Source organism: Accipiter gentilis, chromosome 12 (assembly GCF_929443795.1).
Source record: "Accipiter gentilis chromosome 12, bAccGen1.1, whole genome shotgun sequence".
Lineage (NCBI taxonomy): Eukaryota > Metazoa > Chordata > Aves > Accipitriformes > Accipitridae > Astur > Astur gentilis.
The window spans coordinates 24,188,879-24,207,432 of NC_064891.1; the positions used below are offsets into that span (position 1 = coordinate 24,188,879).

Genomic DNA, 18,554 nt, shown 5'->3' on the forward strand with positions numbered 1-18,554 from the left:
ACTAAATTAGTTAATGGTCATGCCTGTCTAGTAGTTTAAAGGCACTAGTGGTACTCTCACAGAATTGAAATACATTTAATATTCTTCAGTGCAGACGATTTAACTTACAAACACATGGTTAATCATTTAAAGGGAACACTGCTGAGCTAATTAGTAAATAACAATGCCAGAGTGGTAGTGAGACATTAGCAAACTTCTGAAGGATTTTTAATTTGTATTGCTTACATCAATGAATAGCGAAGAACTAGGAAATTAAATTTGATGCAACATATCACCTCTTGAAATCAAAATTTGAAAAGTTCAACCAAAGGTTATACTACAGTGCAACACTGGTTTCCTGCTTTGATCATCAATCCAGGGATTTCACAGGATATTGACAAAGATTGGTTGTGACCACACATATGCTTTAGCTTTCTCTGTTGAAGTGATACCAGCCAACAAGTGTTGCTTCCAAAGCTAGCTCATGTTAGTCCTCTTTGTAATATATGATGGCTCCAACTAAGATTAACATTAATTTTAGGACAGCAAGCATCAATAACGACATTCATTCTCTTCACACAAGAAGCAAGGAGAAATCATTTCCTGTAATCAGCTCAATGGTACTAAAAATACACAATTTTTTCAGCTGGAATAGGAAAAAACCCTTCTTTTTCCTTTGTGCTCCCTACTCCCTATGTATCAAGATACAGAATCATTCACTTTGGCCTGCCACTTTCAAGGCCTTATAAGTGGCTTCCCAAATCCTGGGTATTTCTATAAATCAATGCACTAAATTGCTAGGTTTTTATCAGTTGTAGCAGTATCAGCAGGAATAGCAGAAAGCTTATGATCAAAAAAACCTAATATTATTTAATCAGCCACAAGAGCTGACTACATTTATGTTCTCAGCACATCAGAAACACAAGGTAAGACTTAAAACCCTTTAACTTGTTGAGAAATAAATGGTTTTTACCATGTTTCCCATGGACTGAATGGTATGGACAGTCATACTTCAGCAAAATCATTTCCATGTCCATCTATACCTACATTTTCAAGAGATTTCTCCCTCAAGTCATTCAATCTATCTCAAGTCCTTAGCTAACTAGTGACTCCCCTGAAATTATTTTGTTCCCCACATCTCACTTATGAAGACATCTTTTATAGCTAATTTAATTTTCTTGTTCATAAGGCTACTCCCAGAGTGAATCTACTGTTGAACACAAACAAGCTCTATGTTGTCTTTAAAAGGGACAAGTTATTTTGCACTTAAGTAAGCGGCAGCCTCCCTATCACACCTAGAATAGCATCTACCTTTGAAGAAGTCAGCTGCTTCAGAGCAAGTACACAAGAAAAATTCAAAGTTGAAATAAAAAAATGGATTAATATTTCATATGAAGTTTGACCTTAGCCAATTACTTTTGTCAGAATACTCATCCACAGCAGAACAAACACCTGTAAATATATAGTTTAATAATTAAATCATATACTAAGACATTCTTCTTAATTCCATATTGCTCAGCCTCAAACAGACCGCAATGCAATTAATAATACCTTAACACAAGTAGACCTTTTCAACTTTAAAAATATTTAATATTCAGCCCAAAAAGCAATATAGTAACCCCACTTGAAACACTGGAAACGGAAGCTGAAAGATTGAAGAATTTAGTTAAGAAATCTGTTTAAAAATACTGGACAGAACAGTAAAATGTAGCCTACCTATGAAATAAAAAAGGGAAACTCCTCATTACTTTAATGCATTTAAATGTTTCATCACTCAGGCAAACTGACTGGCCTGCTGCAAATACAACATTCAGGATGTATCTCATAATTTTGTTAAAGATAGAAAACTGTTTCCTGTGGAGATGAAAGGTTAAAACATAATACAGAGATCTCTGTATGAAGGCTTTCTAAAAGGCCATTTTTTACTTAAATGCTCTTATTATTTTCTTATTATTATTTTTCATCTCAGCTCTGCATAATTTTTGTGTAAATGTAACAATGAAAATTGTTCTCAAAACAAAACATCTTTTCCAATATGCCAGCTGCATTCAGTTACCATTGGATTATAATAGGCATACAGATGATAACCACATTGTAACACATGACAATATCTCTTCAATGAAAATCCAAGAAAATACATTTCGTATTAAACATTTTGTGAAAAAAAGCAAAGCATCTTTAAGTGCCTAATTTTCTTAAAAATGACATGAGATAAAATCTTAATTTTGCATGCAAATGTATAGTCTTCACAGACAGGCATGTGCTGTGCTTACATAATACATTCTTACACACACGGAGCTAAAAGGAAAATCACATACTGTTTTGGACAAAATCTTGAACCAAATTAAGACAGTCCAAAAACATGTTGATATTAGAAAAGAATGAATAAATTAGATGTCAAAAGCTTTTGAATAACCTTTGAATAATCATTAATGTATTAGTGTTTGCAAATTGCAGACTTCAAGGAAATCACACTAGCTCTTGCCAGTAAGCAGCATCTTCCAAGTTCTGGAAACAATTGAAAGAACATAAGGCTATCTATTTTTTTAAAAGTTTGTTTGGCTAACATCAAGTATTTCTAGTACATTACCACACAAGATGTTAAAATGTAACTTCTGGTATTTTACTCTTTTGAAAAGGAGGTGGATATAAACTAGACAGCTTTTCTACACACAATTTCTTTCTTAATGTACAATTTAGAAATGTTAAGAACTCCATTGATAACAGTAGTTGACAGAGGCTTTCTTTCATTTCCTTTAATTTTATAGACATCATCCCTTTGATCCTGGTGATGCAGAAACAGCTTTCTTGTCTGGAATTATAAGGAAATAATTTCAGAGCTCAACTTGAATTAGAAAATGGCATTTGCTTAACTACAATATTGTATGTCAAGGTGATAGCAAACGATGTGCACTAAGTCCTTTCAGGAAAGATCATGAGAAAGTACTATCATAAAAATATTAGAGAGAATGATACTCCAAGATTACAGGGAGTAAGTCTAAAACTTATGGGTGTCATGTTTCATAATATTTATTGACTGTAAAATAGGTGGGAAAGAACTCTAAAGGAAGAAAAAACACTGGAAACTCTTCATTTCCCCTGTTGGGGATCAAAACCATAGGGATCTGCATTCATTTAACTCCTTCCCTGTCTTTCTTCTCCTTCCTTCCTGAATACACACATGCATGCACACATGTACATACATCATGCAAGATAGTTAAAGAAAACATTCTAGCTGGCCATGGATTGTCTCCCATGGAAGTTACTGCTTCAATTGCACATATTCGTACAATCATAGAATCGTTTAGGTTGGAAAAGACCTTTCAGATCATTCAGTACAACCGTTAACCTAGTACTGCTAAATCCACCACTAAACCATGTCCCTAAGTGCCACACCTACATCTCTTTTAAATACCTCCAGGGATGGTGACTCAACCACTTCCCTGGGCAGCCTGTTCCAATGCTTGATAACCCTATTGGTGAAGAAATTTTTTCTAATACCCAACCTAAACCTCCCCTGCTGCAACTTGAGGCCATTTCCTCTTGACCAACCCCAACCTCGCTACAACCTTCTTTCAGGTAGTTGTAGAGAGGGATAAGGTCTCCCCTCAGCCTCCTTTTCTCCAGGCTAAACAACCCCAGTTCCCTCAGCCGCCCCTCATAGGACTTGTTCTCCAGACCCTTCACCAGCTTTGTTGCCCTTCTTTGGACACGGTCCAGCACCTCAATGTCTTTCCTGTAGTGAGGGGCCCAAAACTGAACACAGGACTCAACGTGCAGCCTCACCAGTGCCGAGTACAGGGGGATGATCACTTCCCTAGTCCTGCTGGCCACACTATTGCTGTTACAAGCCAGGATGCTATTGGCCTTCTTGGCCACCTGGGCACACTGCTGGCTCATATTCAGCCGGCTGTCAACCAGCACCCCCCGGTCTTTCTCTGCCGGGCAGCTTTCCAGCCACTCTTCCCCAAGCCTCTAGCACTTCATGGGGTTGTTGTGACCCAAGTGCAGGACCCGGCACTTGGTCTTGTTGAACTTCATACAATTGGCCTCGGCCCATTGATCCAGCCTGTCCAGATCTCTCCTACCCTCGAGCAGATCAACACTCCTGCCCAGCTTGGTGTCATCTGAAACTTACTGAGGGTGCCCTCGATCCCCTCATCCAGATCACTGATAAACAGAACTAGCCCCAGTACTGAGCCCTGGGGAACACCACTTGTGACCAGCTGCCAACTGATTTAATTCCATTCACAACTACTCTTTGGGCCTGGCCATCCAGCCAGTTTTTTGCCCAGCAAAGAGTACATCTGTCCTGGTTTTGGCTGGAATCAAGTTAATTTTCTTCTTAGTAGCTGGTATAGCATTGTGTTTTGGATTTAGGATGAAAATAATGTTGATAACGCACCAAAGTTTTAGTTGTTGCTAAGCAGAGTTTATACTAAGTCAAGGACTTTTCAGCTTCTCATACTGCCCTGTCAGCAGAGGCTGGGACTGCCCAAGAAACTGGGAGAGGACACAGCAAGGACAGCTGACCCAAACAAGCCAAAGGGCTATTCCATACCATATTACATCATACCCAGTTGGTCAGGGGGCACCACAGCCCACGACTGGCTGGGCATTGGTCAGCAAATGGCGAGCAATTGTTTTGTGCATCACTTGTTTTGTATATTTTATTATTATTGTAATTACTACTACTACTACCATTATTATTATTATTATTATTTTCCCTTCCTTTTCTGTCCTATTAAATTGTCTCTATCCCAACCCACAAGTTTTTAGGGGTTTTTTTTCCCCAATTCTCTCCCCCATCCCACTGGGGGGTGGGGGAGTGAGTGAGCAGCTGCATGGTGCTTATTGTCAGCTGGGGTTAAACCACGACAACACCTATCCAAGACATGAGCAGCCAGTTTCTCCAGGAGAATGCTGTGGGAAACGGTGTCAAAGGTTTTACTAAAACGCAAAATATAAAATGCAGGTATACAACACCCACAGCCTTTCCCTCATCCACTAAACAGGTCACATTGTACTAGAAGGAGATCAGGTTAGTCAAGCAGGACCTGCCCTTCATGAACCCCTGCTGACTGGGCCTGATCCCCTGGCTGTCCTGTTTGTGCCATGTGATGGCACTCAGGATGATCTGCTCCACAACCTTCCCTGGCACTGAGGTCGGACTGACAGGCCTGTAGTTCCCTAGATCCTCCTTCCAGCCCTTCTTGTAGGTGGGTTTCACATTTGCTAACCTCCAGTTAACTGGGACCTCCTTGGTTAGCCAGGTCTGCTGATGAATGATGGAAAGTGGCTTGGTGAGCAGTTCTGCCAGCTCCCTCGGGTGGATCCCATCTGGCCCCATAGACTTGTGTGTGTCTAAGTGGTGTAGCAGGTCACTAACCATCTTCCCTTGGATGATGGGGGCTTCATTCTGCTCCCTGGTCCTGTCTTCCAGCTCAGAGGGCTGGGTACCCCAAAACCAACCGGTCTTACTATTAAAGACTGAGGCAAAGAAGGTATTAAGTACCTCGGCCTTTTCCTCATGCTTTGTCACTATGTTTCCCCCCGCATCCAATAGAGGTTGGGGATTGTCCTTAGCCCTCCTTTTGCTGTAGTTACAGAAACATTTTTATTGTCTTTTATGGCAGTAGCCAGATTAAGTTCTAGTTGGGCTTTGACCCTTCTAATTTTCTCCCTGCATAACCTCATGACACCCTTGTGTCCTGGTTTCAGCTGGGATAGAGTTAATTGTCTTCCTAGTAGCTGGTATAGTGCTATGTTTTTGAGTTTGGTATGAGAAGAATGTTGATAACACTGATGTTTTCAGTTGTTGCTAAGTAATGTTTAGTCTAAAGTCAAGGATTTTTCAGCTTCTGATGCCCAACCAGCAAGAAGGCTGGAGGAGCACAAGAAGTTGGGAGGGGACACAGCCAGGGCAGCTGACCCAAACTGGCCAAAGGGGTATTCCATACCATATGATGTCACATCTAGTATATAAACTGGGTGGAGTGGGAGTGGGGGGATTGCCGCTCCGGGACTAACTGGGCATCGGTCGGTGGGTGGTGAGTAATTGCATTGTGCATTACCTGTATATTCCAATCCTTTTATTATTACTATTGTCACTGTATTAGTGTTAGTGTTATCATTATCATTATTAGTTTCTTCTTTAGTGTTAGTGTTATCATTATCATTATTAGTTTCTTCTTTTCTGTTCTATTAAACTGTTCTTATCTCAACCCACATGTTTTACTTCTTTTCCCAATTTTCTCCCCCATCCCACTGCGAGGGGAGGCAGAGGGAGAAATGAGTGAGCAGCTGCATGGTGCTTAGCTGGCTGGGGTCAAACCACAACACCTTGTAGTCCTCCTGAGTTGCCTGTCCCTCTTCCAAAGGTCATAAGCTCTCCTTTTTTTCCTGAGTTCCAGCCAAAGCTCTCTGTTCAGCCAGGCCAGCCTTCTTCCCCGCCGCCTCATCTTTCGGCATACAGGGACTGCCTGCTCCTGTGCCTTTAAGATTTCCTTCTTGAAGGATGTCCAGCCTTCCTGGACTCATTTGTCCTTCAGGACTGCCTCCCAAGGCACTCTGTCAACCAATCTCCTAAACAGGCCAAAGTCTGCCCTCTGGAAGTCCAAGGTAGCAGTTCTGCTGACCCCTGTCCTTACTTCTCCAAGAATTAAAAACTCTAACATTTCACGATTGCTATGCCCAAGACGGCCACCAACCACCACGTGACCCACAAGTCCTTCTCTGTTCACAAACCACAGGTCCAGTGGTGTGCCTTCCCTAGCAGGCTCACGTACCAGTTCTGTCAGGAAGTTATCTTCCACACACTCCAGAAACTTCCTAGACTGTTTCGCCTCTACTGTACTGTATTGGAGAAACTGGCTGCTCATGGCTTGGATGGGCATTGCTGTGGTTTAACCCCAGCTGGCAATAAGCACCACCCCAGAAGACATCTGGTAAGTTGAAGTACCCCATGAAAACAAGAGCTAATGATTGTGAGACTTCTCCTGGCTGCTTATAGGATATTTCATCTGCCTCTTCATCCTGGCTGGGGGTCTATAACATATTCCCACCATGATATCTGCCTTGTTGGCCTTTTCCAATTCTTACACATCAACACTCAACCCTATTGTCACCATCATTAAGCTCCAGACAATCAAAACTCTCCCTAACATAGAGGGCTAGTTTATAGCCATCCATTGCAGCACTCCAGCTGTGCGAGTCATCCCACCATGTTTCCACAATGGCAACTATGTCATAGTTTTCCTGCTGCACAATGCCTTCCAGCTCCTCCTGTTTGTTGCCCGTGCTGCGTGCATTGGTGTAGATGCACTTCAGTTGGGCTATTGATCCTGCCACCTTTTTGGGCAGAGAAGCCTTAATCCCTAAGTGACCATTCTCAGGTGCTTCCATGGTTTCTAACACATCAATAACCTTTGTGTCTTTGCTGCCGCATGGATCTCTATCCCCTACCTCCATTGAGATGGCAGACTGAAGGACCTCACTAGCACGCCATCCCTCAAACATTCGCATGCTATCCCCAGGCTTATCTCTAGTGAGCCTGGTTTTATTCCTTTTCCCCTTCAAATCTAGTTTAAAGCTCTTTCTATGAGCCTTCCTTACTCCTGTGCAAAGATCCTTTTCCTCCTTTGAGACAGGTGTACCCCATCTGTTGCCAGCTGGCCTGGTGTCTTGTAAATCGACCCACGATCAAAAAACCCAAAATTCTTGATGTATGAAAACAGTAACACAAAACATACCATTTAAGTAAGACTTCTGTCATTAATTTCATCATGACAGCAATATCTAATTTAATTTTCTTAATTAGCTAGTAAATAATTCTATTTACAAGCATGTATACAGTATGATGTTACCATTAACTACAGGAGCATATCATAATCTACTTTATTCAGGCTCTTCGATGCATATGTCAGCTAAACACTTTCAAGCACTAGTAAGGTAACACATTGCAATTCTGCATGTAGAAAATTTCTAGAGGCATATGGGACACTTCAGCCATGCATTTCTCAAACACTTGTAAGGTAGAGCAGAACGCTGAGTATCAGGAAACGGTTTTCACAGCTGTACTGAAATATTGGGGATACAGGTATTTCCAACAAAGATGGTTCTGTGCATTTTCAAACTTTTTCTTTCCTAATTCTTTCAACATGTCCTACAGAAATCCTATCTCGTTCCCCTTTCTGGCTGCTCATACAGTCTCACGAACAGACTCCTCTAGTCAATCTTAATACTCACTCAGATGCTTCACAGCAGTATAACGCAATTCATGACAATTCACAGACTCAGAAATCTGCAAGCAACTTCAAGAGGCCATCCATAACAGTAGGAATGCCTCTAAAGCCAGTATCAGCTTGCACATACATCATTTTCCAAAAGATATCTAAGCATTTCTGAAAAACCCTCACTACACTAATTGCCAGGGAAGCATTCATTGGTTTTATTTGTTCTGTTAGAGAGGTTACTTTCACATCTAATTGAAATCTCCCTGATATTTAAGTCCCATTAATTCTTATTCTGTCCAGCATGGGCAGCAGAGATTTTTCCTTTCTTGCAGCAGTCCCTATGTAATAGAAGACTCTTAAGTTCCTCCTCAATCTTCTCTTCTTTAGAAGAAAAACAAGCATAACTACTCAATCTTTCATTGCATTTTATTTTCAAGACCTTGCATTGTTATCATTGTTCCAGTGTGGATTCTCTCCAACTAGCCCACAACTAAGGATGTAATACTCCAGCTAAGACCTTACCAAAGCTGGGCAAAGCTGAAGATTTATTTCATACATTTTGAAAGTTGTATTATGTCCTGTTGATGTATCTTCTAGGAAATGTTACTAACCTTTTGTTATACCACAATATTGTAAATTCACATGCACTGGTGATGTACTACAACCCTACATCTTTTTTTTGCACAGCAGATTGTTCTTTGTGTTATATTTGTACCTAACTGTATGAGAATCTGCATGAAAATTACAATTCTCACTTTTCCCTAATAAACTTCATCTAACACTTTTCTCAAAACCTTTTCCCTTCTGCCAGAAGTCCTTCCAATTCCATTATACTTTCAGTACCTTCCAATCCAAAATCAATGGAAATTGAGGCCTGACCTGTTATTATCAAGAAGAATTCTACTCAATACATCTTTCAGTTTTAATAATGAACCACTGGTAACTATTCTCCAAATACAGCAGACTCTTTTAGACCAAGTTTTCCCAGCTCACTCATGAGACAATGTGAAAAACTAAGACCACCATCTGCTTCTGTGTTTATAAGGTCTGTTACCTTTTCACATCAGAAACTACGATTGCTTTGACATAATCTCTTCTTGATAAATATATGTTTCATTTGCTTGTCTCCTTGTTATCGTCCTGGTACTTAAACAGTCTGGTAATTTGCGTAAGTATTTTTCTGTGAATTGAAGTTAAACTCACCTCATAATTTCTTGGCTCTCTTTTTCTTCCTTTTTAAAAATGAAATACTTCATTTGTCTACCACTGCTGCCTTTCTCCTCCTCCATTTCTCACAAAAAAAAAATGCACTCTGAAATTTTGCCTGCCAGTCTTGTAGGTACAAGAGAATGAAGCTCATAATGACCAGTCAATTTGAAGAAATCTAACGTGTTTCTATTTTCTAAATTGTTCTTTCCCAATTTGAAAGAGACATTGTATCTTTTTATAAGTGGTATTAATTCCACTAGTCACTGATTGCCATTTTGGTGGAGACTCACAGATGCAAGACAGATTACTTTTTCAGCATTATCTGTTGACAGTTTTCTCATTCCATTAATCTGTGTATCAACCCTTTCCTCAATTGTCTCCTCAGTATGAATGTAGTCATAGAAAGATTTCATGTTACTTATGTCTCTTGCTAATTGCGTGACATTCTTGAGTTAGCCTCTGATTTTCTTCACATTACACTTTTCCGTCCTTCCTTCCATTAAAAAACCAATTCTTATATTATTCCTTCTTCTTGGATTTGAGATCAACAAAGCCTTCCCACCACTGCCAGAATCCTTGTCTCCTTTATTCTCCTCCCCATTTCAAAATATTCATCAGATCCCAGACTCTATTTGTTTACCTCATTCCTTCTTTCAATGGTTACCTACCTAAACCTCTGCCCTTGGAATTTCTATGTGCTCCTGCCTTACCTTCTTGACCCACTTAATTCTAGGTCTTTTTCTATACAGTGACTAATTAATTTATCTTCTGTTCCCACCTACTTCTTGTTCACTCGCCAGTTCCCAGGCCCAGTGCCCCTGTTAGGATAGGTTCAATATCATGCTAAATTCTGTGTTTCATCTTGGTATCCTCAGACTCTGGCTTTCTGTAGCCCTTTGTTTCTCTACCCAATATACAGTCTTTCTGGAGACTGCTTCCAGATCTCCCTCTCAGTTTTTTATCCCCTATCTACTTATTCCTCATCACAAGACTAGTTTTTGCCCCTTCTGCACCTAAATTAGCACAGTGTCCTCCTCCTGTTTGTCATAGTCAAACAACAAAACAGGCCACTGCAGAAATTGCCCAAAATATGAGGTTGGATGCCTAGAGCGAAAATTACATAAAGTGATATGAATATTAACGACAACATTCTTATCTGAGTGGGGCAGAAGCACGAGCAGAGTATTTATGAAACTTAGTGGTTAAAAATCTGTACCACTTTCTACTGACTTTTCAAAGGCTGAAAACTTGTGGAAAGGAACAAAAAGACAGTGAAACACGTATCTGTAGGACAAACGCCAATTTTGCCTTATTTCAGTCTCATGGCTAAAAATGCTTGCTAAAGTTTTACAAAATAATTCACTGAAATATTCTAACAGAAGTAAAACCATGTGTCATGTCCCTTGCATATTTTCCCAAGTGGTAGGATAGCTGCCAATCTTCTTTCTTCCCTTTTTCATAACCCGTGGTCCTATGATCACAGCTACAATAAAGGCAGATACAGTATAAAATATGTTAACAACTTTCAGGAAAGTTTTTACCTTGATATCAGAAGTGTCACGCTGACTATTGCGCCACGCTCTTGAAATAGATGAAAAAGTTCTATCTGCATGATCAAACTTCCCACCTTGTAGATTTAGGAAAAGTGTTGTAAAGGGCTCCTAAATACATATAAAAAGATTAATTAAAAACAGCAAATGTATTTCTTCAGGAATTTCAGGGGAAAAAAAGGATTTATTATTCTTTTGGGGGTTGGTTATTAATGATGCTATTCTTCTGGCAGACACTTGATTAATTGCAAAGGGTTAATTCTGCTATCCAAGAATGAGAAATATAAACTGATGCTTATTTGTTCAATAAATGCTTTTTATTCCTACTCCATGCATATATATTCAGATAAAGAAAAGCAAATAAAAACAAAAGAAAATATTTACATGCCGGAGGAGAAGCTACAGCCAGTTGTGACACAAATTGCTCTCAAAAACATGAAAAAGCTCAATATTTTTACCTCAGACGTTTTTAAACTAGCATGTAACAAAAATAACACATGCATTTTATTTTGTTCAAGGTAATCTATTAATATAAAGGGTAGCATTCAATACCAATAGCTTTATGATTGTTACTATTTAATATGTAATTTATGATTTAGAAAAGAAAAATGTTTGAAAGATTTAAAAGCCTCCTCTTAGTTAAAGAACACTTAAGCACATATTAGTGGATAATTGCTTGAAATTAGCTAAGCACTATAAATTACTTCAAGGATTTATGTATGCTTGTACATTCTAACAAGCTTTAATTAATGATGTGCTGCTAATGCTTTCCCAAAGAAATTACTTTCTAGGAGATAAATCGCCTTTCAATTTTATAGAAAAATGCATTGTTTAACCAATATATTATCAATATGTAGCATCTCAAAAGTTACTTCCATATAAATTCCAGCAGATTTTTTAAAAATTAATTATTTACACCACAGAATTTCATGATCATCAGAAACTAACTCATTTACTCTCATTAGGAGGTTAAAATTAAATGCATTCAGTAAGAACCACAACTGTTCAGTATGTGGTCCAATCAGAAAATATGCAAGGAAGGAATGTTAACTGTTTAAAGTAATGTAAGAATGTAACTAAAAAGCAATTTTTAAGGAAAAAAAGCTTTACTGATTTGAAAAGGCTGTACCATAAAATTTAAAACTTTCTGCTCAAACTTTGGAACACATTTATTCTACGCTACTGATTACAAATACTAGAAAATTTCAGGACTCTCCTATGCCATTGAGTTTTAGTTTATTCATTCCTAGCTATTTGTTTTTTTCATTATCATTTAAAGGAAAAGCATTTTTAGAAGATATACTTACAATTCTTAATAACCACGTGAGTGCGAAACTTGCAGTTGAATAATGTGTGCCATAGTGAAATTTTGGAACCTGATCATCTTCCCATGATTCATATCTCTCAGCAAAGAACGCTGCTCTCTTTGGGTTCAAAGCTCCAATAGGCTACAAGGTTTGTAAAAATAAATACATTAAGTAAATAAAGATAACATGACCTATTATCACATCATATTCCCCTTGTTCTTTTTGGTAACCAGAATTATCACACGCATGGAGAAGACTATTTTGTGTTTTGCAAAAGCAGATGTTGGATTCTGTAAGCACCTGAACAGCACCCGTGTATTTCAAACCAGGATTCCACGTACATGCACACGGCTGGTTGGAAAAAAGTCTCTTCTGCATTCATATAGCCCTCATTTCTATTTACTGCTGATTCAAGTCAATGACTAAAAACTGCTTCACAGTGGAATGTCTTGGACAAAGCGTTGTTAACTTGTGTGCCTGTGGATATGTATGCAGGTTAAATACACTATTAAGCAAATGGTAAGCAACAACGAGAAACATCTTTGGATATTTTGGGGACAAAAATAGTGACTGATAGGGTGGAAGAATATTAACAGTGCATTTGGAATTTTGGTATTACTATTGTTTCTATGCTTTCTATTTACCATCCAAGACAAGTTTTACTTAATGGATAACACCTGAAACTTTGAAATAGACTAATAAAATAGCGGCATTTCTATATAAAAACATTGATATAAAAGAAACAAGTAACATATGTATGACTAAAAAAGTCTGTCACACTTTCACCAACATTGTTATTCTTTGTTCAGCGCTTACCTAGGACATGAACACCAAGGGATTTATTTAAATGTAAGAAATATAATATTTTGTTATCTATAGCTAAGTATTTCTTCAGCAGACTCTTACATAAAGGATTTGGAAAAATCAGCATAAGTCACATAAGTCACTGAGAAACGCAAAAGTTAATTTAGCCATTCCACATGTAGAACACTGTAAGAGGTCTAAAATATCTTTGTATTTGTGAAGATATATGCAAAATATCTGCAATAAAATTTTGTATACATATTGAGCACACTGTTTGTATGTTATTAATGTAAATGATGCCTGTCTGTACAGACAATGGATGCATTCAAGTGTAACCGAAGAATAAACATGCAAAAATATTTTCTTCTTTCTGTTCTGCAAGAATAAATATATTTAAGAATACACTACAAGGTAAGGAAAGACTTTAAAAGAAAAGTCCTTGAACAAAAGTATCAGTAACCTAGTCATTAATTCAAGCATAGTTCAACTAAAAAACTATGTCTGCTATTTAGATTATTATTATTCAGATAACTGCTTCTTTGCAGCTCACGTGAAATTTGGCATACAAGCTTTGAAGTATTTTCTCTTCTAGGATAGATTAGATCTATGAATGACCTAAGATCTAATCTTACATTTTTTACTTAGAGCACCTTTCACATTGCAGTAGGATAAAGAAAACATCTTAGGTTAATTACTATTTTTGCAGTTCACTAATTTGAAATATAACCCTTTAAAAGAAGTGGTTCCTGTATAAAAGGATTTTTATCTGATTTAGCAAATTTATTCCAGGGAAGAATGAAACTGACTCCAAGAAGTCTCTTTGTTGCAAGAACCATTTTGGAATCTCCATCTGTACTGATTTTCCCTAAAGACTCAGCTATGCTTGAGGGAAAAAAGAAGAAAGAAGGTCATTGGTAGACAAATTATATAAATTAAAAAGAGAAACAGTGTTGTGCTGTATGGTTCTGTAACATTTTATGTATTCTCTTTATCTGCCCCTTTTTTATTACTCTCCAAATGAGTATAGCCCAAATCAATAGTTATAGAATTACACTCCTTGAATATAAAGCAAAGCTAAACCCAATTAGAATTGATTTCATTCTCTTTTCAAAAAAAAAAAAAAATGGTATCATGCAGAGATCCATATAGCCAGAATCCACAGTATTGATTTTGGCTGTTATTGTTACAGTTGGTTTCTGAAGCCTGCAACAGGACAACTATCAAGACATGTCACATTTATTTGCAAGCAAATAAAAAAAGTCCCCAAATGAAAGAAAGCTTAGGGAAAAAAAAAGAACCGTGGAGCTGTGCACTGACAATGATACACTATCAGCTTACTCAGAGAAGTTACAGTGGGAATACACACATTGAATTATACATTACACGAATGCACTGATTTATTGTGGTAATAACATCCACCTCATTAAAAGATTCTGCTTTGCTGCAGTTGGAGGGCTACATATTGTTTACTGCTATAAATTAATGGCAGTGCACAGAAGACTGTAGAACCCTTCTAACAATAGATCTGTAATGACAGTGCTGTATATCACAGCTTCCCCAGCAGCTTCATAATAAAATGGAGACAATGTATTGGGCTAATACATTCTACCAGCCAGGCCCATATTTTTCTGACAACTGCTTCTAAGGATGAGGTGATTCTAGTGTGTTGCACTGCACTGTGAACAGTTAACTAAGCTTGAGCTACAGAATAAAGGACATAAAAGGAATATTCAAATACCCTCTGACTTTTAATTTAGTAAACAAATTAATTGAAATTTTGTAATTATTTCATATTTCAAAATTAACAGGGAGTCATGATTACATACTAGATTCCCTCCCCTTTGGGTAAACGCCAAAGGAAGAAGAGTTAACTCCAAACGAAGCTATGCTAGATGTAGCCGCGAGACCACATCTACACTACTCACACTACCTTCCCTATGGCTACAGACCACTAAGGAAGAACAAGCTGAAAAGCTTTCATATCCAGAAATTCCAGAATATATTTTCTTTGCAGTACCTCTTGTCAGAGTGGAAAAATAGATATTAGTTCACCAATTAAAAATACTTATCTAGATGGGGGGAAAAAGAAAAGTAGAGGTAGAAAAATTCCAACAAGCAAAAACAATGGCTGAGATTACAGGAGTCAAGACCAAAAAAGAAATCACTTATGGCTGTTAAGTTTTCAAACTGCATTGAAAAATGAATAATGCATATGGTTTTCAAGTCAGAGTTCATTCAAAAAAGGCTCCAAACGGGAGGAAGAATTGGGGTAAGGAAGTTTTTGTTTTCTCTTTTTGAAAGGCATGATCACCTGGGTTTTGACCCAAAGTGGTTGTTATAACATGTGCTACAAATATGAAAGTTACAAGCTATTCTTAAAAAAACCAAACTCATTTGATATCAATTTTTCAAGTGCTCTCAAATCTAGGAATACCTCAAAATAAATAAACCTCACATTTTGACCATGAACCGAATATAGTAAATCTCAGTCTTTGGACCAAGCTTGGTTGCTTTCTTTGAGACACAACAAAGAAAAATGGTCTGTTGAAAAATAACTGAGAAAACACTCTGACTCTTACCATCTACTGCTGTTAAATATGTCCAGACACTATGGTATACAGTTATATCTGTTGGTTCTTTATCTTACTCTGTGCCAGACATTGGAACAGTGGCCCATCTTGCCTCCATTTTCAGAAGAGGCCCTGTTGCACCCAACAGAAGAAAGCAGAATGCTCACTGCATCTCTGCATAGGGCAAAATCTCTCCTGGATTCTGTCACTCATGTTCAAAAATACATACATTTTGGAAAATTGTTAATGACCTAATATAAGCAGACTGAAGCCTTATAAAGAATTACGATATGTTTATTTACAGTCACATATTTAAGAAGAAACAGAGGTGCTTTTTATTCCTATCTAATGTGTTTTTATTTTTTAAATAGTGTTACTCCAAAGAAACAGACACACCCTGTTCTTACTCATGCTGCCTTTTGTTATTGGCTTTTACACAGACTTCTGTTATTAAAACATACATTGCCACTTTTACTGTCTCCTATCCATTGCAATACTGGGAAGACTTTTTAACTCATTAATATTCAAAATCCATGAAAGACTAGAGTACTATGGCAGTAAATTGCATTTAATTACTGCAAACAGTATGTAGTCAAGATACCCTAGTTTCATCTTCACTGTAAACTGTTACATCTTTTGCTGAAGATGGCAATCTTAACAATGACTACTGGAAATCAGGACATGTGCCTGTGAGTTCTGAAAAGTAGGCAGTTCCAGAAACAAAGTCCATGCTGACCAGTGCAAACAGAAAGATTTAAAAATTAATGAAAATATTATTCTTTGAAACTTGTATTTCAAAGGTTCTTTACCATGAAAAAAAAAATTAAAAAAAGGAAAGAAAGACACTAAAAAAAAAAAAAAAAGAAAGAAAAAAGACAAAAAGCAAAAAAGGAGGGGAGGGGAGAAAAAAAACTCTTTTCCTTGTGATTTCTTATACCGTTTTCTTATCCATATCCAATCAGGTATTTGGATTCCTGTGAATACCATTGTCTGTATCATTGAATTATGTTTTGTAGCATCCTTGCCAAGTATGATGTTTGTTTTTCATACGTTTTATTTTCAAGATGACTATCTGGTTTTCATTACTGATATTTTTCATATATTCATTGGGCTTAAAGGAGCAGGGGGACCATTAGGTGATCTCATCTAGCCTTGTGTTTGTATGACAAGCCATTAAATGCCTTTCCATTACATGATTTTGAGCCCAACTGTTTACACTTGATTATAACATGAGCTGTATTTGGCCAACCTGCTTTCCAGAAAGGCATCTGACTCTTGAGTACACAGACAACCTGCTATTTTTCTTGGAAACTTTTTCTACTGATAATTGTGATCCTTATTCTAAAAAATACGTACTTCAGTTTGTCTATGAATTTACTGGTGTGTTACCAAAGAAATCTTGTTATGTTTCTCTCTGACATACCACAGAGTCTCTACTTACCCAGTATTTTCTGTATATAAAGATACTTATAGACTATAATTAGACCTTTTAATAAACAAAAGAAATCGAGTTCTTCAGGTCTTCCATTTTAAGGCATTTCTTCCAGCCTTAAGACTTCTCTGAAGCCTGCCCACTTATCAATGTAATCTAATATACAGATATCTGAAATGTCTTCAGTGTTCCAGTGTTAGACTTCCCACTGTTGTAAATATGCCAAGTGCTGTATACTCTGCTGCAATCTAACCACAACTGCATTTTTAGAGGATTGCTTGTTTAGTTACTTTATGTATTACCAACACATAATTAACTCCCAGAACTAGCCACTACTTGTAATATTGTCAGTGGGACTTCGTGATCATCTGAGTAAAACTTTTTCCCAGACAGATGTATAAAGACAAGATGCAAAGGTTTAATTATACCCAAACTATATTAACTTAGGTCAGCTGGGAAATATCTGGGAATAAACTCATATAATGTAGATCACTACTCTTTCATGCATCATTTTTCTGTTTGAGAACAGCCACAAAATGCTATACTCGCCTCTGAACCAATTCTCACTGCTAGAACCCACCATTCTTCCTCTCAAACAACTGACTACTGCTTTCTTAAAAATTAGGTCCTCCAACTCCCCTATCTTCTTTAGAGGGCATCTTAACTTTAATCCGTATCTAACTCAAATTCATTAAAGAACTGTATCCCAAAGAAAACAACAGACACAATTACTGGCTGAACTGTTTGAACTGTCCTCACTGATCAACTAAACTGGTCCTTGAGCTGCTCCAGGAAATATTTAAAAAATGGAAACAATCTACCAAGGAGAAAAACAATCCTTACCAATTCATTCCCAAAAGCACTGGTTTCACACCAGATGACCAAATCCTACATCAAAGACTAGGCTAGGAGGTGGCAACTATGAATTCAGATGTCAAAATTTGGCTGAACCCAAAAGGACAGAACTTGACAGAACTTTTGCCTCCTTCCCCAGTGAGCATTTAGGTGATATACAGTAATTTCTGCTCCAATTCTAACCTGATTTACAATTTTTTAGTATTAATTGTAAATCATATTTTAGTCACTTATATTACTCAGTTTCTGAGAATTTCAACCCAAGCAGCTACCTGAATTTCATGTGGTTTCTTAGTGAAATAAGGAATCCTGCGGTCAAACACTTTTTGTATATGCAACATTGAAACTGCAATAATTATGAGTATTAGTGAGTGTACTCTACCAATTTTGACATCAATGTATGAAATGAGAAAAATTCATACAGCTGTGCTACCTTCTTTTCCAATCACTGAAGTCAACGCACATTTCTGGTGAATTTGTTGAGTAGACATCCTCTGGATATTTGTTATTGTTCCATCTAGTTAAGCTTCTTCCCCTTTAGAACTGGCAGGTCGTTATGGTCATAGTTACAATTCTAATCCATTATTTGGAATATAGGTATTTCAAATAATTAT

General features: G+C 37.5%; 1 protein-coding gene across 4 annotated transcripts in view; it reads right to left on the bottom strand.

Annotated features, from left to right (window-relative positions):
• Positions 1-18,554, bottom strand: part of LRBA (LPS responsive beige-like anchor protein) — a 434,838-nt gene that overhangs the window by 109,449 nt on the left and 306,835 nt on the right. For all 4 annotated transcript variants that reach the window (XM_049815176.1, XM_049815173.1, XM_049815174.1 and 1 more), the window contains 2 exons: positions 12,280-12,420; positions 10,964-11,083 (listed from right to left, as the gene is read on the bottom strand). In XM_049815176.1, coding sequence (XP_049671133.1) covers positions 10,964-11,083; positions 12,280-12,420 — 261 coding nt within the window. The remainder of the gene's footprint in view (positions 1-10,963; positions 11,084-12,279; positions 12,421-18,554) is intronic.